The sequence below is a fragment of the Phallusia mammillata genome, chromosome 6 (genome assembly GCF_965637545.1).
Source record: "Phallusia mammillata chromosome 6, kaPhaMamm4.hap1.1, whole genome shotgun sequence".
In the NCBI taxonomy this organism is placed as follows: Eukaryota; Metazoa; Chordata; class Ascidiacea; order Phlebobranchia; family Ascidiidae; genus Phallusia; species Phallusia mammillata.
The window spans coordinates 20,056,183-20,079,609 of NC_137257.1; the positions used below are offsets into that span (position 1 = coordinate 20,056,183).

Sequence of the window (23,427 nt, forward strand, 5' to 3'; positions counted from 1 at the left end):
GTCACGCACAGGAAGGTAAAACGAGGTTTTGTCCAAGTTTTCGAACCCGTTTGCGGTTTTTAAATTGGTTCAAGGACCAGTTTTTTAACTTTATTTCTACGCATTTTTATCTGGTCTGATCAAACTCCAACAAAGTTTGGCTGTTCACCGCGCAATAGTACATTACTTGTCATTTTGACACGCCCTATAGCTTAAAAACCGATAATCTGTACATATCTTTGGACTTGACCTGTTTGAAATTGAAACCCTGTAAGTCGGTACAAAAATCACGATACTAAATATTCTCTGCAAGAAGATATAAGCCAATACGTGTCGAAACGTTGCAATGTTTTGTACTCAGATATTAGCTTGTATCTTCTTGCTGACAACCCTGTATTATTTTACAAGGGTTAAGAGGTGCCATTAACTAAGTCTGCTTGGGGACACCACTGTAAGTAAGTGTAGTTTTAAAAAATAAGGTTTACCACTTGGCAACCTGGTTAAACATAATGTTCAGGAACTATTGCTGGAATTGTTTGCTAGTATTGACTTGCTGTAAAATATACATATATATATATCATGCCGCTTGTAGTCAAGCAGATAAAACAAAATAATAATTTCAGTGTTCTAAACCAGCAGTCTGCAGAGTATGCCAGCTGCACGCGCGATTTTTTTTAAACAAAGTTTTTGGGGTTTGCACGCGTGAATTTTGCACCAAAGGCGTCTAATTGGGCTTTTATGACCTCTTTTACTTGATTTGCGCCTGCTGAAATTGGTCTTGCACGCGCGCACGCGCGCACGCGGGACATATAGGTCCTGCACGCGCGAGATCTCGTCGGGAACTGCCGTGTTCTGCAGACTGGCCACTTCTAAATACCTCTTACGTGTTGATGGGTGTTAGCTGCTGTGATGCATGCGTTAGGCGTTTTTAAGAGTCCATTACGTTCAATAGGTCATTACAAATACCATTTTCTTTTATGTACAAAGCAGTTTGAATGGCCCCATTCAATTTTAAATATTTTTGCCTTTGCTTTCCAAAATCGGTTGAAATGCACGAATCTTGCATACTGGTTGTGTCGTAAATGTTTTTTTCATTTACGACATAACCATTACGCGCTACGACCCAGTGACCAATCAATAACACAAAAACATTAAAACTTGTATACCTGTATTTAGGCGACACGCTTCCCGAACACAAGGAAAAAAGTCTTTACAAATGAACAAGTAGCGTCTACACCCTTTGGGTCTGCTCTTTTGAGTTTTCGACGTCGTATATACCACCAGGTAGCAGCGATGTCTGGTCAAGAAATGAACAGGTAAATTAAGAATAAAACTCGTTTAAATAGGCTTTTGAACTTTTATGAATATTGTAGAGTAACGAGGGTGGTGCTTTTTCCAACAAGGGTGTGTATAGTACGCAAATACAAAGTTGTATTCAAATAAGTTGCTTTAAACATCGAGTTAAACCATTCGACTTTAAATAAAAAAATTAACGCAAACCAATTAAAAAATCGCAATATGTTTGTGATCGCATTGTATATTAATTACCTTAGGCTAAGTAAGCAAGTGCCAACGGTAGAGGGGTTATGACAGAAATCTTTCAACGTCGAACGTTTAGTGATAATTTAACTGAGTGTTGTAAATGTACCCTTAATCGGAATCTTTTAGTTGGTACCATGTCCTCTATTAATGCAAATATCGCAACAATTATATGCGCATCAGCATTTCGCAACAAAAAGCCTAGATTTTAGCAGCAAATGTAATTTACTAAAGTTCTGACCTTTAGCTTTAGTGTTTAATACTAAAAATTACATTTTCTCTTCGTTTAGGGTGACAGAAGGTCACAACAATGGAGTTGGAAATCCGAAAAGTGAAGTTTACAGGCTTAGTACTTTTCTCACGTTGCCTAAAAGCTTGGGTGCAAATCCCATGAAATTAGCTGCTGCTGGTTGGTATCTGTACACAAGATCAGGAAGTAACTTGCGCTGTTTCAGGTGGGCATAAAAAGCACTTAAAGCAAGTAATATTTAAATAAAAAGAAAGATTCTTTGTCGCAAAACGACTTATGGAGGTTCTATAGAACAGTGTACTGTTAGCGAAAAATTATGATAGCTGGTAAACCTGTAATAAAAAAGTGTAGCCAATACACATACATCTACATTAAGCAAGCATATTGTTTACTGTATATCAAGTAAAGTGTTTTACTACTTTACGTTGCTGTACATTATTTTCTTCAATTTTTTCATGTTGTCAATTTTTCAGTTGCAATGTAACAACCGACTTGGCACTGAGTCGACAACTTCACAGCAATTCGTGTCAATTTGCAAACGGACAACAAAGTGGAAATATACCCATAACAGGTCGGCTTTACACCGTACCCTTGTAGGCTTAGAAAATGCGGAACTAAACGGCGACGCGAATACTTCACACATGCAAGCTGATACTGCTTCATTGTGTTGGAAAATTTTACAGCGATGGCGCAATATCACGTGATGTTATTCGATCCGTACCGGCCGTATACTTTTTCGGAAAAAATGTTTTAATATATTTTGCTTATGCATCCGGGGATAATATACTAATGTTTGCGTTTTTGTTTCTGAATATTAGTAGTTTTAAAAGAACGTTCCGTGATTAAATTTTAAGTTCAAAAACGGTCCACAGTGCAAAAGAGGTTGCCGACCTGTGCCGTAAAAAATATTGGTTATTATGGAAATTTATTCACGATACAGTCGAAATAATTCCTGTCTTTACTTCATGTTGTGTTGTAGGGTTTTGTATCCGTCACAAACATATTATTTACACGACTTAATGCCGAAATCTTTTTTGTTGATAGATTTTCTCTCCATGGTACCACCGTCGGGAGATTTGTCTGACGAGGAAATGTGAGACCTCATTCGTCGTGAATGAGATGGTTTGGTTTAGGCTCTGCAACCAGGCATTCCCATCAGAAAGTACCCTTGGTAAATGTTGTGCATCCAGGCAATCTCAACCTAGAGAGCCCATTGGGTGTGTTGCACAACCAGGCAAGCTCATCTCAAAGAGCAACGTGTTGTGCAACCAGGCATGCTCGTCAAAGAGAGCCCATGGTACGTGTTGTGCCACCAGATATGCTCGTCAAAGAGTACCCGTGCTACGTGTTGTGCAACCAGGCAATCTTATCAAAGAGAGCCCATGGTACGTGTTGTGCATCCAGGCCTGCTCATCAAAGAGAGCCCATGGTACGTGTTGTGCAACCAGGCAATCTCATCAAAGAGAGCCCATGGTACGTGTTGTGCAACCAGGCAATCTCATCATATAGAGCGCATGGTACGTGTTGCGCAACCACGCAATCTCATCAAAGAGAGCCCATGGTACGTGTTGTGCAACCACGCAATCTCATCAATGAGAGCCCATGGTACGTGTTGTTCAACCAGGCAATCTCATCAAAGAGAGCCCATGGTACGTGTTGTGCAACCACGCAATCTCATCAATGAGAGCCCATGGTACGTGTTGTTCAACCAGGCCTGCTCATTAAAGAGAGCCCATGGTATGTGTTGTGCAACCACGCAATCTTATCAATGAGAGCCCATAGTACGTGTTATTTATCCAGGCAATCTCATTAAAGAGAGCCCATGGTACTTGTTGTGCATCCATGCATTCTCATCATATAGAGCGCATGGTACGTGTTGCGCAACCAGGCAACCTCATCTTATTGAGCGCATGGCACGTGTTGCACAAACAAGCAATCTCATCAAAGAGAGCCCATGGTACGTGTTGTGCAGCCAGGCAATCTCATCAAAGAGAGCCCATGGTACGTGTTGCGCAGCCAGGCATTCTCATCAAAGAAAGCCCATGGTACTTGTTGTGCATCCAGGCAATCTCATCAAAGAGAGCCCATGGTACGTGTTGTGCAACCACGCAATCTCATCAAAGAGAGCCCATGGTACGTGTTGTGCATCCAGGCAATCTCATCAAAGAGAACCCATGGTACGTGTTGTGCAACCACGCAATCTCATCAAAGAAAGCCCATGGTACGTGTTGTGCATCCAGGCAATCTCATCAAAGAGAGCCCCTGGTACGTGTTGTGCAACCACGCAATCTCATCAAAGAGAGCGCATGGTACGTGTTGTGCAACCACGCAATCTCATCAAAGAGAGCCCATGGTACGTGTTGTGCAACCACGCAATCTTATCAAAGAAAGCCCATGGTACGTGTTGTGCATCCAGGCATTCTCATCAAAGAAAGCCCATGGTACGTGTTGTGCATCCAGGCAATCTCATCAAAGAGAGCCCATGGTACGTGTTGTGCAACCACGCAATCTCATCTTAAAGAGCCCATGGTACGTGTTGTGCATCCAGGCAATCTCATCAAAGAGAGCCCATGGTACGTGTTGTGCAACCAGGAAATCTCATCAAAGAGAGCCCATGGTACGTGTTGTGCAGCCAGGAAATCTCATCAAAGAGCTCCCATGGTACGTGTTGTGCATCCAGGCAATCTCATCAAAGAGAGCCCATGGTACGTGTTGTGCAACCACGCAATCTCATCTTAAAGAGCCCATGGTACGTGTTGTGCATCCAGGCAATCTCATCAAAGAGAGCCCATGGTACGTGTTGTGCAACCAGGAAATCTCATCAAAGAGAGCCCATGGTACGTGTTGTGCAGCCAGGAAATCTCATCAAAGAGATCCCATGGTACGTGTTATTTATCCAGGCAATCTCATCAAAGAGAGCCCATGGTACGTGTTGTGCAACCACGCAATCTCATCTGAAAGAGTCGATGATACGTGTTGTGCAACCACGCAATCTCATCAAAGAGAGCCCCTGGTACGTGTTGTGCAACCACGCAATCTCATCAAAGAGAGCCATTGGTACGTGTTGTGCATCCAGGCAATCTCATCAAAGAGAGCCCGTGGTACGTGTTGTGGAACCAGGCCATCTCATCAAAGAGAGCCCGTGGTACCTGTTGTGCAACCAGGCAATCTCATCTGAAAGAGGTCATGATACATGTTATGCAACCCGGCCTTCTCATCAAAGAGAGCCCATGGTACGTGTTGTGCAACCAGACAATCTCACTAAAGGGAGCCCATGGTACTTGTTGTGCAACCAGGCAATCTCATCTGAAAGAGGTCATGATACATGTTATGCAACCCGGCCTTCCCATCAAAGAGAGCCCATGGTACGTGTTGTGCAAACAGGCAATCTCACCAAAGAGAGCCCTTGGTACGTGTTGTGCAACCAGGCCTTCTCATCAAGGAGAGCCCATGGTACGTGTTGCGCAACCAGGCATTCTCATCAAAGAGGGCCAATGGTACGTAGTTTGCAACCAGGCAATCTCATCAAAGAGGGCCCATGGTGGGATGTGCAACCAGGCATTCTCATCATAGAAGGCTCATGGTGTGTTGTGCATCCAGGCATGCTCTTTAATAAGAGCCCATCGTACATGTCGTGCAACCAGGCATTCTCGTTATAGAGTGTAATCTACGTGTAATGCAAAATCTAGTTATAAAAAAAACTAGACGTGATTCGCAGTATGTGAATCGATCCTTGTTGACCCATATTTGGTCACTACTTTGTATTTGTATTTTTTGTATGTTAGTTTTCTGTTTATGTATGTTTTGTAAAACGTAGCTATGTTTATCACATTTTACTTATCTGTTGGTCGCAATATAATCAGCAAAGCATTTTTGCAAATGTTATTTGGATATGTCTAGCAATTTGAGCGCAAATCCCATTAAAGAGGCTTTAAAGAGAGATGTTAACGTTACATCACATGGATTATACAGTGAACAAGGTAATCGTGACGTTACTGTACAATTGTGCAGAAGGTGTTACATCGCGACAAATGACAATCGAGTTCGAGTTTGGTTACTGACGAAGTAATATGTTTAAATCAATCGTTGCACCCTATAAAACCCGCAAACATGACGTTTTTTATTTGACTTTGTTCAAGTTGCCCTTAATCTCATTACTTACACATCACCAAGTATGGACAGGAGTTGCATAACACCAGCTTAAACGCTTTTTTGCGTCAACGATGAAAAATCCCCGCAAAGCCACGCAAATATGAACCATTTTGTCCGTTTAAAAACACAAAAACGGCCGAGGCAAAAAACAATACACCAGATATGTAAACAATGCAGACATCGTTAAAGTAGGTTGTTTAGACATTTGCTTTGACTATGTCAACTTTCCTTCTTAGAAAGACATCACGTTTTTTTTTTTTTGGGGGGGGGGTCAAGTGCCCCCTCGTGCCCCTACGTGCCGGCGCCCATGCTGATGTATGGGTCTTTTGTGTATTTGGCTTCTAATGCTCTTGGTTGTTTATTATTACTAACTCCGTTGATATAGTTGATATAAGTTATATCACCTAAACCTTTGAAATGTTACTCGTTCCAAACAAAACACAGACACTTTGCTGTATTTTGCCCCATAAATCGGCTTTGTAACTGTAGTGAGTATGTTAAGATTTAAAAGGGTATTTTCGTTTCGTTCCAAACCCACGTTCGTTAAATCAATACACAAATACTACGTTTTATTATGCTTGGTTTGTTGTTAAGAGCGCGTTAAAGCTTTTAAGATAAATTTGGTGTTTAAAAATGCAGACATCGTTAAAAATGTTTAAAATGTTTAGAAGTCTACCTTTCTTCTAAGCTTTTTGGGGGCAATAGTTGGTTTAACTCCGTCGTTATTCTTCCAATGAGAGTGTTGTTGCTTGCCATGTTGAATAAATTAAAGTTGCTAAAATAAAAAAAACGTTTCGAGTCTAATGTTATAATCAGAAAGGACCTTTGCTGGTCGCTTACAGCCTCCTAAAATAGAAATCACAAGAAAGTTTACACCAGTTTGAAAGTTCGATACGACGTAGAAACCGGTCAAAACCAGTTTGAACCTGAAATATTCCGATGAGCCCCCCCAAGCCGCTTTTGATTCCAAAAATCGGGTCAAAACGTGGTATTTCCGATTCTGGTTGAAACCGGTATATACGGGGGTAGAAGCTAGAACTCACACAAAGCCGGATTTTTTTTCCATTTTTTGCAGCCTTTGGTTTGTTTCAAGTCTATGCCCCACTGTATTTGCACTGTTTATGACCTTCGCCTGACAACGGGAACTGCTGTCTCTGGGTACATGTTTTCGCTGTGTTGGCATGTAAATCCTTTATCATTAAAAATATTGAATATAAATTAAAAGTGTTGATCTAAATTACTTTTGTCAAATTGAAGTATTTGTTATGTGATAAGGTCAGTGGGTCAACCTTTACAAGCTAACTGTGGCTCACAACATTTGCACGAAATTTTGTTTGGGGCGCACTTTAAACAATAAAAATTTACCAGAAAATTTGTTTCGAATTCATGAGCGACACTGTTTTTGTACCAAACAAAATTAAACCGGATATTAACCGTTGTCATGCTTACACGTATTTTGTGGCCAAGCTCCACAACAATGGTTTTGAAACTTAGTTCTTTGACATGCTTTGTTAAACCATCGCAGCTTGAAAAATCAGTAAACATGACGTTTTCTACGCGACTTGTATCATGTCCCAACTTGCCCTTAACGTTATCACGTACACACCACCAAATATGGACAGGAGTTGCACCCACCAGATTAAACACAAACAATGGAAGTGAACGCCTCTGCATAAAACAGGATGTTCGGCAACCACAGAGTTCAGAGTAGCAGCAATGCCCGAACAGGAAGCAATTCGGTAAGTTTGAAAGACTATAGTGCATGACTCTTTTTTGCTTGGTTTGTAACGTTTTTGTTGGTGTATTACTAACTTCATTCAATTACAATTTAGATGATATAACTTGTATAACCTAAACCTTTGTTTCATATTTGTTGTTTTAAGCATTTAAAATAGGTTGGATTCTGATCAAGTTTTACACTGATGAATAACTTTTTGTTTTATCGTTACTTCTATAACAAATTACATAAATTATTTATTTTGTCACAGATTTACCTCTGGTTCCCAAAACAACCAAATGGCTGAAAATCCCCGAAACGAAGATAACCAAATGATGAATATTCAAATTATTAATCCCAATTCAAACATAAGAAACAATGAAAGAAATTTAGCTGCTACTAGTCGATTTATTTGCTGTGTCAGGTATGTTGGCTCTAGTTTTCTACGTTGACAGGCAAAAGTATTGTGTAAATTGAGATTGCAACTTTTACTTGCACATTAGCCACCACTTATATGTAAAATTCAACAAAACCTTCGGCAATTTTGTCCAGTGGTTAAGATAAAAAAAGTTTTGTACAGTCAGAGTGTTTTAGATATATATCAGCAGGAACTCAAAGTGTTTGTCTTTTCATATGTACGTTTGTTCAAACACCGGCCCATCAATATCCATTTTGTGGCCCCATCTGAGTCATGTGACGTTGTCACGTGGTCAGTATACCCTTGGTTGCGACAACCTATGTTTGCTGTAACATTTAGGTTAATCATCAATCCTAATGACAATGCACAAAATAATAGGCTTGACAACAGGGTTGATCAAACATAACCGTGCCTTACAACAACACAAAAATATATCTCCTTTACTACTTTCTTTTTGCTGCCTAAAACAGTCGAGATTAATAAAACTGCAAACAAATTGAGAAGATATTGTCTGCTAAAAAGGTGTGTTCTTTTAGGCACCAGTTACCATCAGACTATCCTCAGTGAATTAGACTAAGAAAACAAAAAGGCTTTAGCAGTTTAGCATTGTTTCCCATTTATAAACTCTATAAATTATTTTTCCAGACACCCGATGTCGAGACAGTACAGTTGGGCCTCTGGCTCGCTGACAAATATGCATCCGTCAGATGACATTCCAGACCAGTTAGCAAGTTTGGAATTGTTGATTCGTCCTCTCGTAAATGTACCCGTAGCCATGGTTCGAATGCTGCAACCAGGCACTACTCCTTCGGGAGATGGTTCAGAGGACCAAGATATGGTCCCAAACCTACAAAGATGCATTGCTCCTTCTGGGGATATTGCGATATTGACTGAAACGGAAATAGTTATTCCACAAACAGGTATTGCTCCTACAGGAGATACAACAGATGACACACTAAGGACATTGTAAATAACCAATATTTTGGAAAACCCCATAGCCCTGATTCGCAGTATGTGAATTGCAATTTGTTGACCGATATTCGGTTATATTTGCATTTTTATTTAAGTTTTTGAGTATGAAATTATTATGAGGTTTTTGTGTCCATTGTTACATATGTCTAGGCTATTTTTGTATATGTTGTTAAACGCACATTTATTTCACATTTTATTTGTTGGTTTAGTGACAGTAATAAATACCTCGATGGACATCTGTTTTGCCACGTTGTTTTAGTCGGTTTTGGAAACTGTTTTTATCGTGATTCGAATCACGAAATTTATCTGATTACCTGATGAGAAAATGCATTTTTTCCCTATTTAACACTGCTCCTTTTTACATGACTGAAAATAAAATACTAGAGTCTAGTAACTAGACTGTTTCGAAAAATCCGAATCGTAACTTGCTAACCGAAATTCGGTTACTACTTCGTGTTTAACGCAAAATGTATTTTATTTGAGCAAAAATGTTTTGTGTCCGTTTTGATGTTATCTTTTTGTCTGTATTGTACAGCAAACTTAGTTTTTTGTTTGTCATTCATGGTAATTTTGAGCTGTTTAGTGTTGGTTGTGTCCAATTCTACCTCTTTTCTAAACCCCTTTTTGGTGGCAATAGTTGGCTTAACACTGCCATTATTCTTCCAATGAGAGTGTTGTTGTTTGGCATGTTAAATGAACTAAAGTTGTTAAAATAAAAAAGGGTTTCGACTCTAATTTTGTAATCAGAAACGACCGTTGCTGGTCGCTTGCATCCTACCGAAATAGAAATCACAAGAAAGTTTACACCAGTTTGAAAGTTCGATAGGACGTAGAAACCGGCCAAAACCAGTTTGAACCTGAAATATTCCGATGAACCCCCCAAAACCCCCTTTTTATTTTAAAAATCAGGTCAAAGCGTGGTGTTTCCGATTCCGGTAGAAACCGGTTTAAACGGGGTTAAAAGCCAGAACCCACACAAAGCCGGATTTTTTTTCAATGTTTTGCAGCCTTTGGTTTGTTTCAAGTCTATGCCTGGTAATAAGATGTCCTTTCGACACACAAAAGTCAAGATGTCCTTTTATGCAACGATGATATGCTTAAAGCTTATCCCCGAGGCCTGGCACCAGCCTACGTGACTTTCGGGGACCGACAACTACTATTTACCGACTCCATTTGTTTGCACGGTATTACTGCACCATCTCACTTTATTTGCACTGTTTATGAAAGTTGAAAGTTACCTAGCAACGAAACCTATTGTGTCTGGGTACAAGTTTTCGCTGTGTTGTCATGTAAATCCGTTATCATTAAAAATACTGACTGTGTTGATCTAAACTACTTTTGCTAAGTTGAAGTGTTTGTTGAATGTTAAGGTCTGTGGGTTCAACATTTACAAGCTAACAGTGGCTCACAAAAGTGTGTAATCTTGTTCAGGGTGCACTTTAAACAATAAAAATTTACCACCAAATTTTCGAATTTCATGTGATGAGTGTTTTTGTAACCAACAAAATTAAACCAAATTTGTACCGCTGTCATGCTTACATGTATTTTGTGGCGAAGCTATACAAAAATGGCTCTGAAAATTAGTTGAGTGGAGTTGAGTTTATTTCGTTGGTGAAAGAGCACACAGCGACACAATTGGACTAAAACAATCACCAAGCCGAAAATAGCTGCGCAACGTTAAAATGTTATGGAGGGCCAAACAAGTATCGGGCACATTTGGTGGATGGTGGTACAACGTGCTGCAGCTACACCGTATTATCAGGCGTCATGTTGCGGGAGCTCATGAGGAAGTGAATGTGACGCACCGTGAGTTTCTTTAACATGCTTTTCGAAACCATCGCAGCCTATAAAAGTAGCAAACATGACGTTTTCTACGTGACTTGTATCATGTTCCAACTTGCCCTTAACGTTATCACGTACACACTACCAAATATATGGACAGGAGTTGCCTCCCACGAGATTAAACACAAACAAGGAAGTTCGGCATAAAACGCTATGTTCGGCTACCACAGAGCTCGCAGTAGCGGCAATGCCTCAACAGGAAGCAATTCGGTAAGTTTAAAACACTGGCGTATGACTCTTTTCTTTAATTTGTTTGTAATGCTCATGGTTCTTTATTACTAATTTATTTGATATGAATGATATAACTTGTATAACCTAAATCTTTGTTTCATGCTTGTTGTTTAAAACATTTAAAATAGGTTGCGTTCTGATTGAGTTTTACTCTGATTAATAACTTTTTTTTACTTTTATGACAAGTTACATGAATTTATTTTTGTCACAGATTTGACCCCGGTTCTCAAAACAACCAAATGGTTGAAAATCACCGAAACGAAAATAACCAAACGATGAATATTCAAATTAATAATCCAAATTCAAACATAAGAAACAATAATAGTAATTTAGCTGGTACTAGTCGGGTTATTTGCTGTATCAGGTATGTTTTCTCTAGTTTTATACGTTGGCATGCAAATGTATTGTTTTAAATTTAGATTGAAACTATTATTTGCACCTTATAGGGTAAAAATAAACCATCGAATTGAATTGAATTGAATTGAATTATAGCCACCCATTAAATGTAAAACTAAACAAAATCTTTGGCAATTTGTCCAGTCGTTTTGTCAAGGTAACAAAATGTTTGTACAGTGAGTTTCCATGTGTTTTCAAAATTATATCAGCAGGACATCAAAATGTTTGTCGTTGTCATATGTTCGTTTGTTTAAATACAGGTTCACCAACATCCATTTAGTGGCTCCACCTTTGGGTCATGTGACGCTGTCACGTAATCAATATACCTTTGGATGCCACAAAATCAGACTGACAACCTACGTTTGCTGTAACATTTAGGTTAATCATTAATCCTAAACACAGTGCGCAAAATATTAGGCTTAACAATAGGGTTGATCAAACACAACCGTGCCTCAAAACAATACAAAAATACATTTCGATTCCTGGAACAGCCAAGATTAAAAAAAAACGCAAACAAATTAGGAAGATAATGGCTGCTAAAAAGATGTGTTCGTTTAGGCACCAGTAACCATCAAATTATCGTCAGTGAAGAAGACTTAGAAAGCAAAAATGCCTTCAAAGGCCTTTTTATGGTGACTTTTAGTCTATTGTTTTTTTTTTATAAAGACTAATTATTTTTCCAGGCACCCGGTGTCGAGACAGCACAGATGGGCCTCGAGCTCGCTTATTAGTGTTTAGTCGTCAAATGATGTTCCAGACCAGTTAGTTGTTTTGGAATTATGTAATATACCTTACGTGTATGCTCCCGTAGCCATGGTTCGACTGGTGCAACCAAGCACTACACCTTCGGGAGATCATTCAGATGACCAAAATATGGTCCCAAACCAACTAAGATGCATTGCTCCTTCTGGAGATATTGCGATATTGACTCAAACTGAAATAGTTATTCCACAAACAAGCATTGCTCCTACAGGAGATAGATTAACAAATTAATGATAATATAAATAATCTATATTTGGAAAAAAACAAACCTATGCCTGATTCGCAGTATGTGAATCTAAAATAGTTGACCGATATTCGGTTATTTTTTTGTTTGTTTGTGCTAAGGTTTTGTGTATAAAATTATTATAAATTAAGGTTTTGTGTCCATTGTTACATGTGTCCATGCCATCTTTTTGTATGTGCTATTAAACACACATTACTTTTCGCATTTTATTTTTTGGTTTACTGACAGTAATAAAAAACACTAGAAGACTGGATGGACATCTTTTGTTTCAACCTAGTTTTATTCGGTTGCGGAAGCTGTTTGAAACGCGATTCGAATCTACAAATATTTACCCAATAAGAAACGTTTCTAGTATTTAAGCTCCATTTAATCCAAATTTTTTTTCATTTTGTTTGAAAAATCATAGAACGCCAGGCCAATTGAAGCCACCATACCGATTAAAGCCGGTCTCCCAAGCATTGCTATGTAACGGGAAAAAGACCTAAGAAATCTAGCCTGTGGTTGGATTTGAACCTACAACAGAAGCTATTTCGGAACTTGCGCTCTGCCAACTGAGCTACACAGACTCGGTGGTGTACGTGTAAGCACCTCGAAAGGCAAGTCATACAGAAGCACCGTTGCCTGCCTATGCCAGCTACGCAACATGAGTTCGTCAGTTTGATGACGAACAAGATTTTAAAGATCTGCCCGAACGATTCATGCAGACCAGCGACAATGGCGCACTCACATATATTGACTATTAGTATGCCGTGATCGCTGGTTTGTACAACCTTTTCATGGCGGATCCCATTAACTAATAATTGTTTATCGTGTAATAGTTTGTTTGAAAAAATACTGCTTGTGTTTAACAAAGCGTTCAATCAAGTAATGAGCAGTTTGTGACATCAACGTAAAGTCTCTTGTGAGGTAAATAAACAAAACAACATAAAACATTGATATTTTTAAAATCATAATAAAATCATGTTACGTTGTGACTCCATCTGTCCATCAAAGCGCTTTCCTCTTGTAACATTGTTCAATTTCAACAAAAGCCTGCACCTCGAAGGGAAATCGTAAGTAATTAGAATCAAGTACAGGGCGCCCGACAAACCCTTACGTTTTGGAGAAATCCGAAAATCAGGTTTTGGCTAGTGTGTCTGACGTCACACAATTTCATAAAGCATACAAAACAAAGACTTTTATTGGAGATCTTTAGTCGTTTTTTGTTGTTGTAAGCAGTGCAATTATTAATTGGCTCAAAAACTTTAAACTAAACAAAGCAAGTGATTTTACCAACCAGTTCATCAACTTAACACTTCCAACAAGCATTTTTGTGCATCAGGGAACAAGTAGTTTATACAGAAAATTAATCAGTTTTTTTCAACATGGATTGTTTATACGGTAACATGGCACTTTGACACAATAAGACGAACATACAGTATAACTCTACCATAGGTAGTAACAAGTGACAATGGTTTACAAAACCTAACAGAATATCAACCTAACACAGGTTAAATGGACCCCGTTTCGACAACTTCGAAACTTGACATGGTTCCAATCAAGTTAAGCACAAGTTGCTGGTCAAAAAAGACAACTGTACAAAACATGCGTTCAAAACGAAATTCTACAGGTTTGAATATAGAGGAAGTACATCCAAAACTGTAGAAGTTCATCTCACGCAGTCTGTGCAGTTAACTTTTTTGATGAGCAATTTGTACTTAACTTGATTGGAAATAAAAGGTTGTGAATCATCACATTTCCTCATCAGATACGTCTCCCGATGGTGGTATTCTCGAGAGACATTCTACAAACAAAGAAACAGTTCGATAACACACAACCGCTATTGTCATAAAATACGACGTAACAATCATGTGAAAGAATGTCATCAACTGCCATACGACTACGCAACAAAAGCGGCCTAAACCTAAACGCCTTTGCCATGGACCACAACTGACAGTTCTTTGTTTCAAATTTTGTGTGTTTAAGAACAAGTTAGTTTTTATCAATTGCATAAGACCATTGCAAATGCATAATAAAATTCGAAACATCATGCCTATCTGGAAACAAGTCTTTTAAAAAAACAAAACATTCTACATATTAGCAAATTGCACTGGATTAAATAAAACATTATTTCGACAACGTTACTAAATGTTTATGAGTATGCTAGTTCTAAAACGTTTTGTAGTGTACTTTTAAAACACACCACTTGGTTGGAAATTTGGAATATATCGTCAAACGTTTAAAAATCTTGTACAAATGAAACTGTTTGCTTTTTGTATCTGACAAGGAACTGTAAAAACTGTACTTAGGTACTAAGTGCACCAACACTTACAACATTGCAACTGCAAGCCATTGCAGACCAGCAAAAAGCAGCCGTCACAGTTGAGTTGTTAGAGTCACGAGGTATTGCGCCACAGATCATCCGATTACGCCATCCTGCCAGACATGCGCACAAAATTTTTCCATTACAAAACGCCTACAGCCGCTTCTGACGTTTGTGCGTGGGCGTTAGTTTATCATTAACTGTTGCCTAGCAGGAACGCATGCCTTTATACCTTACTAAAACTTGTAAACAGTACAACGTTTGAGATTTTAACTTTTCCAAAACCCTCATCTAACATATTGTTTTGATGTACTAAATTTTGTATTGTATTGTAAATTAACCTTTTATAGGAATGTTTCCACTTTCTTGACCATTAAAGAATCGGCACGAATTGCTGTGAAGTAGGCGATCCTGTGTCAAGTCTGTAGTTACGTTGCAACTAAAACAAATTAGCAAATAAAAAGTTACTATGTTGTACACTACATTTGCAATACGCCCATTTTACATTATGTACGGTTCTTAAGTTAGGTGGCATACAATATATAAAACACGCCAGCCATTTCAAAATAATTTCAGCAGCTGGTATGGCTGTCTAGTCTCAAACATTCCGTTGGCTTTGCCTTTTTGAACAGTAGGCTTTTATAAACATGTTTGACAACAAGAACACCTTGCATTGCAATGTTAAAATACATGTTGTTAACTTTGCAATGTTAAAAAATTGTAAATCCCACCTAAAACAGCGCAAGTTACTTCCAGATCTTGTGTACAGATACCAACCAGCAGCAGCTAATTCAATGGCGTCCACTTTTATGTTGCAAGGCAGTGTGAGAAAAGTACTCAACCTTGTAATTTCGCTTTTCGGATTTCGAATCGCATTGGTAAAATGACATGTTGTCCCTCTGAAACAATACAATAATGAACACCATTGAGATTGGAAAAAAACACATTTGCAATTTTTCGATGCTTTACATTGTTAGGGTCGTTAAGGAGTATAATGACCCACAAAACTTAGGCCAAACTGAGCCGTTGACAGTGATTTGTGGTTACAACAGTTATATACAATACGCTAATGCTGAAACTATTATTCCCAAACATTATGCAATGCACAGCATCTAAAAAAACTTTACAAAACACCTTTTACAGTAATTGTGTAATCAATAAACTTCTGCAAACTTGCAATGCAAATCAAACAAAAAGTAGCAATTCACCTAAGTAAAAACAATCACTGCAAACTAATACATTTTGCATTTACCTGTTATTTTCCTGACAAGACATCGCTGCTACCTGGCGGTATACACGATGCTATAAACTCAAAAAGAGCAAACCTCAAGAGGTGTTGGCTCTCTTTTGTGCAGTTGCCGTAAGTTTTTTTCTCTTAAACCATGAACCGTGTCACCCAAATATGGGCACAGAACCGGTTACCTATAGGGTGTTACAAAACTAACGTATTACAAATATAAAATATTAGGCTAATGAGCAGTAGCACTTGTACTGTAGCGGTGTGCTACCGCATTTACAAAATTGCATATTAAATGATCTCTTGCAACATTGTCACACACAGGGAGGTAAAATGAGGTTTTGTCCAAGTTCGAGCAAACTACCCCTGGTTTAAGGACCAGTTTCGTTAAACTTTATTTCTACGTATTTTTGATCTGGTCTGATCAAACTCGAATAAAGTTTGGCTGTGCACCGCGCAATAGTACATTAATTGTCCTTTTTGACACGCCCTACATTTTAAAAACTATCATCCTGTACATATTTTGGGTAGAGCTACTAACACTGGACTTTGGCTTGCGCCCGGTCTGGGAAGTTCTGGTAGGTGGCGCAATGGAGCATAGGCTTTTATGGTGCTGATTTAGCAATTTGGGTTTGCTGAGTAAGCACCATAAACGCCTATGCTCCGTTGCGCCACCTACCAAACCGGACGCAGACCAAATTCCAGTGTTAGTAGTTCTTCCCTCATTTTGGGATTCGCACGGTTTGAAATTGAAACCCTGTAAGTCGGTACAAAAATCACGATACTAAATATTCTCAGCAAGGAGATAGCCAATAATTGTCAAAACGTTGCAATGTTTTATACTCAGATATTAGCTTTTATCTTCTTGCTGAAAAACCTGTATGATTTTGCAGGGGTTAAGATGTGCCATTAATTAAGCCTATTTGGGGGCACCACTGTCAGTAAAGGTAGTTCAAAAAATAAGGTTTGACCCTTGGAAATCAGATTAAACTTAATGTTAAGGAACTTATGTAGGAATTGTTTAAGTATTGAGTTGCTGTAAAATATGTGTATATACCGCCGCGTAAATTTAAATATTTTTGCTTTCGGTATCCTAAAAAATCGGTTGAAATGCACGAATCTTTCATTTACCACACGACCAGTATGCGCTATGACGCAGTGAGCAATCAATCGGGACAGGCCGAACACAAAAACTTGTATACCTGTATTTAGGCGACACGGTTTCTGAACACAAGGAAAAAAGTCTTTACAAATGTACAAGTAGCGTCAACACCCTTTGGGTCTGCTCTTTTGAGTTCCTCACGTCGTGTATACCACCAGGTAGCAGCGATGTCTGGTCAAGAAATGAACAGGTAAATTAAGAATAAAGTAGTTAAAAGCCTTTTTAAACTGTCATGAATATTGTAGACTTACGAAGGTGCTACTTTTTTCTAAGCAGGGCGTGTACAGTATACAAATACTAAGTTGTATCAATTAAAAACATAAATTCATAACTGGGATCAGCCCTGAAGCGTCTATGCATTCGGTATAGCGCCTTCAATGGCCCTGACGTACTGTGATTTGTATCAATTAAAGTTGCTTTCAATATCGCGGTAAACCGTTCGACTGATAATAATTTTTTCAACGCAACCCAATTAAAAAAACGCACTAATATCTTTTTGATCGCATTTAATGTTAACTACAGCATAACGGTAAACGGGGTATGACAGAAATGTTTCAAAGCCGAACGCTCAGTGATAATTAGGTGCTTAAATGTAGCCCTAAATTGGAATTTTTTAGTTGATACTACGTCGTTCTCTATAAATGTAAATATTGCAACAGTACAATATTCGCTTCAGAATTTCGCAACAAAGGTGGCTGGATTTTAGCAGAAAAAGTAACTAAAGAGTTTTATTGGGACGCCTAATAAGTTTATCTTCAGTGTTCAATACTAAAATTTAACATGTTTTGTTTGTTCAGGGTGACAGGAGGTCACAACAATGGAGTTGGAAATCCGAAAAGTGAAATTTACAGGCTTAGTACTTTCCGCACTTTGCCTGAATGCTTGAGAGCAAATTCCATTGAATTAGCTGCTGCTGGTTGGTATCTGTGCACAAGATCAGGAAGCCACGTGCGCTGTTTCAGGTGGGAATAAAAAGCACTTGAAGCAAGTAATATTGAAATAAGAAGACAGATTCTTTGTCGTAAAACGACTTATGGAGGTTCTATAGAACAGTGTACAATTAGCGAAAAATTATGATAGCTGGTAAAATCTGTAATAAAAAAGTGTAGCCAATACACATACATCTACATGAAGCAAGCGTATTGTTTACGGTATATCAAGTTATGTGTTTCACTACTTTGAGTTGCTGTACATTATTTGTTTCAATTTTTTCATGTTGCCATTTTTCAGCTGCAACGTTACAACAGACTTGGAATTGGATCGACCGCGTCACAGCAATTCGTGTCCATTTGCAAACGGACAACGAAATGGAAATATGCCCATTTCAGGTCGGCTCTACACCGTACACTAAAAGGATTAGAAAATGCGGAACCAAACGCCCAAGTGGAAAATTTTTGTTCCACATGACTTCACAGCGATAGCGAAATATTATATGGTATAATTCGACCGTAGCGACCAGCTATGTTCATGGCTGGAATGTGTTGGGTTTAGGGGTTGGTGCCGTACAACACAAGGATTAGTAATTTCTTTATGATACAGGGCAAATAATGCCTGTCTAAACTCCAATTTTTGCTGTAGGACTTATCTATTACAGACGTAATATTTACTTTACTTTATGCCGGAACCTTTTTTGATTTTAGATTTTGCCTTGACGGTATCACCGTCGGGAGATTTGTCTGACGATGAAATGTGAGATATTCGTCAGGTATAAGAAGATGTCTTGGTTTAGTACGTCTCGTGCAACCAGGTATTCTCATCTAAACGAGCCTCCTATGGCGCACTTGTCGTGCAAGCAGGTACTCTTTGTCTAAAAGAGCTTCCTGTGGCACCTGTCTTGTACTAGGTACTCTTTATCCGAAAGAGCTTCCTGTGGTACTTGTCCTGCAACCAGGTATTCTCATCTAAAAGAGCCTCCTGTGGCACTTTTTGTGCAACAGGTACTCTTTATCTAAAAAAGCCCCATGTGGCACTTGTTGTGCAACCAGGTACTCTTCATCTAAAAGAGCCTCCTGTGGCACTTGTCCTGCAACCAGGTATTCTCATCTAAAAGAGCCTCCTGTGGCACTTTTTGTGCAACAGGTACTCTTTATCTAAAAAAGCCCCATGTGGCACTTGTTGTGCAACCAGGTACTCTTCATCTAAAAGAGCCTCCTGTGGCACTTGTCCTGCAACCAGGTATTCTTCATCTAAAAGAGCCTCCTGTGGCACTTGTTCTGCAACCAGGTGCTCTATATCTAAAAGAGCCTCCTGTGGCACTTATCCTGCAAACGGGTATTCTCATCAAGGAGTGTACCCTATTTGCAATGCAAAATCTAGTTCTAAAAAAACACTAGACCCGATTCACAGTATGTGAATCGCTACTTGTTGACCGATGTTTGGTCATTATTTTGTGTTTTATATTTTTGATATGTTACTTTTCTGTTGATGTATGTTTTGTAAAATATACGTTTTGTTTGCAAAGTTTTTCACATTCTGCCTATCTGTGGTCGCATTATAACCATCAAAGCATTTTTGAAAATGTTATTTGGATATGTCTGGTAATTTAAGAGCAAACCCCATTGGATTAACTGCTGCTAATGGTTGATATCTGTGTATGGGTTGGTCTAGTCTAGTTGACGTCGTAATTTTTATTACAAACGTATCTTTTGCTAAAAATATTTTACACTTTAAGCTTTTGACTGTCTGAGATACTGGTTGTCTGAGCTTAGTCCTTAGTCGGACTTTAACTTAGTTTATTAACTACAATATTTGTAACTGCAATACGCGATGTTCGTTGTTTTTTTTAACATTATTGTGAACAGAGGTATAACTGTAACGTTAAACGGTGTTCACTTAGTTTGGTTATGTACTTGTTTTTCACAGTAACTTTATTTATCTAAGATTCTAAGTTATTATTATATGTTTTTTGTGTTAGATAATGTTTGTTTGTTTTGCTTAGCCAGATTTATTTTCACGTTCTTCTTTTACTTCTTGTTTTCCGCTTTTGTTTTCTTGTGTTCTATTTTTCTTTTTTTGTGGAGTTATATGGAAATATGGAAATATACCCATAACAGGTCGGTTTAACGTCGTACACTAATAGGCTTAGAAAATGCGGAACCAAACGCCCAAGTGGAAAATGTTGGTTCCACATGACTTCACAACAATAGCAAAACATCATGTAATATACTTCGACCGTAGCGAGCAGCTATTTTCATGGCTGGAATGTGTTGGGTTTAGGGTTCGGTGCCGTGGAGCGTAAGGATTGGCATGGGAATTTCTTCACGGTACATGGCAAATAATCCCTGCCTTAAAGAGCCCCGGCACCGGAAAAATATTTTTTAATATGTTGTTTGTCGTATTTTTATAAACACGATTTCAGGTTTAAAACCACAAAAATCGAAGTTACTAGTCAAATGTTTTAAATCTAAAAACACTGACACCTTGCGGATATTTTGTCACTTAGCTCAAACGTCATGTGACGTCACCTCGTACCAACTTGGTTTGGAGCTTGTTAGCGTTCTGCGACGCCATTTATGTTAGTCAGTTTAGGTATTTTGATGTTTAAATGTTTTCATTTTTATACTCAAGTGTGCAAAAATGCCTGCAGTGTGTTCTTTGTATGGTTGCAATTCAAGAGGAAATCAAAAGGCCAGCAATATCACACTTTTTCGCTTTCCAAAGCGATTGCGGTCTGCTTGGCTTAAATTTGTTAACGTGAAAAAAATGGAAGAGACCAACGAAATACATTGTTCTTTGTAGCCTACATTTCACAGATGAATGTTTCACAAATAAAATGCAGTATGACAGGGGTATGGCAAAAGTTCTGGTGTTAAAGCCAAATGCCATTCCATGTATTCATTAGAACAGTCTTCTTCAGCAAGAAATGGCATTGAGAGCAGCTGCAAGAAAAGTAGCATATGGTATGCTTTAGTTAATTGTTTTCTGACATAATCTCATTTAACATTATAGTCTTTAATATTACCAATATGTTATACTAATTTAGTTTGTTGTCATGCCATTTACTTGAAAATAACAAAAAAGTGTGGTTATGAAAAAAAGGTGTGATAATATCAATACATTTTCATGTAGGGAACCACCCAATCTAAGCTATGAACCAAAATACATTGTGTGTAAAGGAAAACTTATTTACCTCTTAAATGGTGTACCAGAAGTAATTTAACTGCAGATTTCCCAGGACACACAGCTAAATTTGGTACATACACAATGATGGATGATGGATCTTTGAAACAATAAAATTGTTGCTATTAACCTTGTTCAGGTATTCAGATGGTAATTTCATAATATTTTCTAGAGCAAATAAGAGGCAAACAGCAATGATATGGAAAAAGAAGGATTCTTGGGATGCATTGAAAACATCACAAGCAAATGATTGTTTATTAAAGCCTTTGTGACTGAGGCATCCACAAATCATTAAATACATTTGTGAAGAATCGTCACAAACAAAACATGTTTGGCATGTAGCTACAAGTATGATAGAAATAAAAGATGAGCATACACCAGAATATTTGTGTTTATGGTTTCGAATTTAGAAATCCAAAAGAAACTGACAGCACTTTCTACCAAAGCATGTTGCAAAGAGTTGGGACCTTAGGTGAAAAGCTTATGCAGCCACATGTATTGTTGTGCAGCAACGTCACAAGGGAATTCACAACTTATAGTTGACAAGTGGCTGTCAGTCTGGCAACGTAACTCTGAAGTCTTCCCCAGCACCATTCAACAAATTTTCTGTAGGCAGTATATCTGAAATGCATAGAGGTTGCTGGTGGCATATTGCATGTTAGTAGTTAGTATAGTAAAACTTACTCGTGACAGGTGTTACCCTCATCATGATTTCCCAATTGACGTTTAAATCGATAACATGCTGCTTCTAATACATACACGTTGAGACATATAGATTCAAATTCAAGATGTGCTTTTATACAAAGCAGATTCGACTCAGAATATTCGTTGAACTTGGCTAACTGCTGTTGCACTTACTAATTTCATGGCAGCAAACGCATGATTTTCTCTCCTCCATTATCACATAGTTAGTACATAAACACCTACAATAATTCTGTTACGTGGAAAATACCTTTTGTCAACAACAAAACACCTACCTTTTAATGCAAACATTTGTTATTTATTGCTTAACTGTCAACTATCTACGTTAATTTTATCAGTTGTAAACAATAGAAAAATGTACGAATCAAAGCTAAAACAAGCAATAAAGACAACAGCTGATCAACGCCATTGTTAGAAGTTGGTACGAGGTGACGTAACAATCGCTGCCACATATCAAACCAAGGTGTCGCTCGAGAGCTCATTGTTTGATTGAATATCTCGAAAACGACAAATCATAGGACAAAAAAAATTAGTGATTCGGAATCCCTGAATTTTGGCAATTCTAAATATCTAAAATGTAGAAAAAGTCACATCGCCGCTGCCGGGGCCCTTTAAGTCCTAATGTTGCTGTAGGATTTTATATCCATCACAAAGATAATATTTACATCACTTTTTGTCAAAACGTCTCTGTTAATAGAGAATCTCTCCATATTACCACCGTCGGGAGACTTGTCTGACGAGGAAATGTAACAAAAAGCGACAAAACTAACTTTTTGCCACAAAGTTTCGAAGTTATCGAAACGAGTACCATTTAACCTGTACAGGGTTGCTTATATGTAAGGTTTTGTAAACCAATAACCTGTTTCTGCCTGTGGTAGAATTTTACTCTATTCTCATCGCATTGTGTATAAAGTGCCGTGTTTTTGGTAAGCCATATTCGTTCAATAAACTTGCTATATCTGTTTCGGGTTGTTGAAACTTCTGCACCAAGATGTATTCTTTACAGGCTACACAAGTTCCCTGTTAGGTATTTTCTTGAATAAATTGTTTTCCATTGGCGAACGAGAATAAAACTGATTAGTTTCACACGTTTAGCATTTGTCTCATGGAATTAGTTAAATAATAAAATGTTTATGCTTGTAATTGCCCCCACTTGGGGTGTGCCACCTTTAGTTTAGAACCCCTGTCTCCATTTAAAGTGAGGAACCTCGGGGGTAAAATGATTACCAATCTTGTATGTTTGGATTTACGACCAGTAAGCAATGAAGTGCAACAGGCAAAACACTATGCTCGTATTTGGACGAAACGGTTCCTGAACATAAGAGACAAAATAATTACAAAGGTACAAAGAAGTGCTAACAAGAACGGGTATTTCTGTATTTGAGTTCCTATAGACCGCGAAT

General features: G+C 38.3%; 2 protein-coding genes and 1 long non-coding RNA gene across 3 annotated transcripts; 1 reads left to right on the plus strand and 2 right to left on the minus strand.

Moving 5' to 3' along the window:
• Positions 1 to 759: 759 nt before the first annotated feature.
• On the plus strand, positions 760 to 3,471 carry LOC145234763 (uncharacterized). The gene is made up of 4 exons (XM_080099488.1): positions 760 to 1,295; positions 1,809 to 1,973; positions 2,242 to 2,339; positions 2,813 to 3,471. Exons 1-4 carry the CDS (start codon positions 1,273 to 1,275, stop codon positions 2,863 to 2,865), a joined length of 339 nt encoding a protein of 112 aa, XP_079955614.1. The 5' UTR covers positions 760 to 1,272; the 3' UTR covers positions 2,866 to 3,471.
• A 9,906-nt stretch (positions 3,472 to 13,377) lies between these two features.
• On the minus strand, positions 13,378 to 16,079 carry LOC145234467 (uncharacterized). Its single transcript, XM_080099196.1, has 5 exons — positions 16,057 to 16,079; positions 15,536 to 15,703; positions 15,146 to 15,243; positions 14,814 to 14,917; positions 13,378 to 14,285 (listed from the first exon to the last, which is right to left on the minus strand). The coding sequence occupies exons 1-5, from the start codon at positions 16,077 to 16,079 to the stop codon at positions 14,151 to 14,153; spliced, it is 528 nt and encodes a 175-aa protein (XP_079955322.1). The 3' UTR covers positions 13,378 to 14,150.
• A 4,845-nt stretch (positions 16,080 to 20,924) lies between these two features.
• LOC145232901 (uncharacterized) lies at positions 20,925 to 22,325 on the minus strand. The gene is made up of 4 exons (XR_013860947.1): positions 22,007 to 22,325; positions 21,790 to 21,943; positions 21,333 to 21,422; positions 20,925 to 21,081 (listed from the first exon to the last, which is right to left on the minus strand). It is a non-coding gene; the product is annotated as an uncharacterized LOC145232901 (long non-coding RNA).
• Positions 22,326 to 23,427: the final 1,102 nt, after the last annotated feature.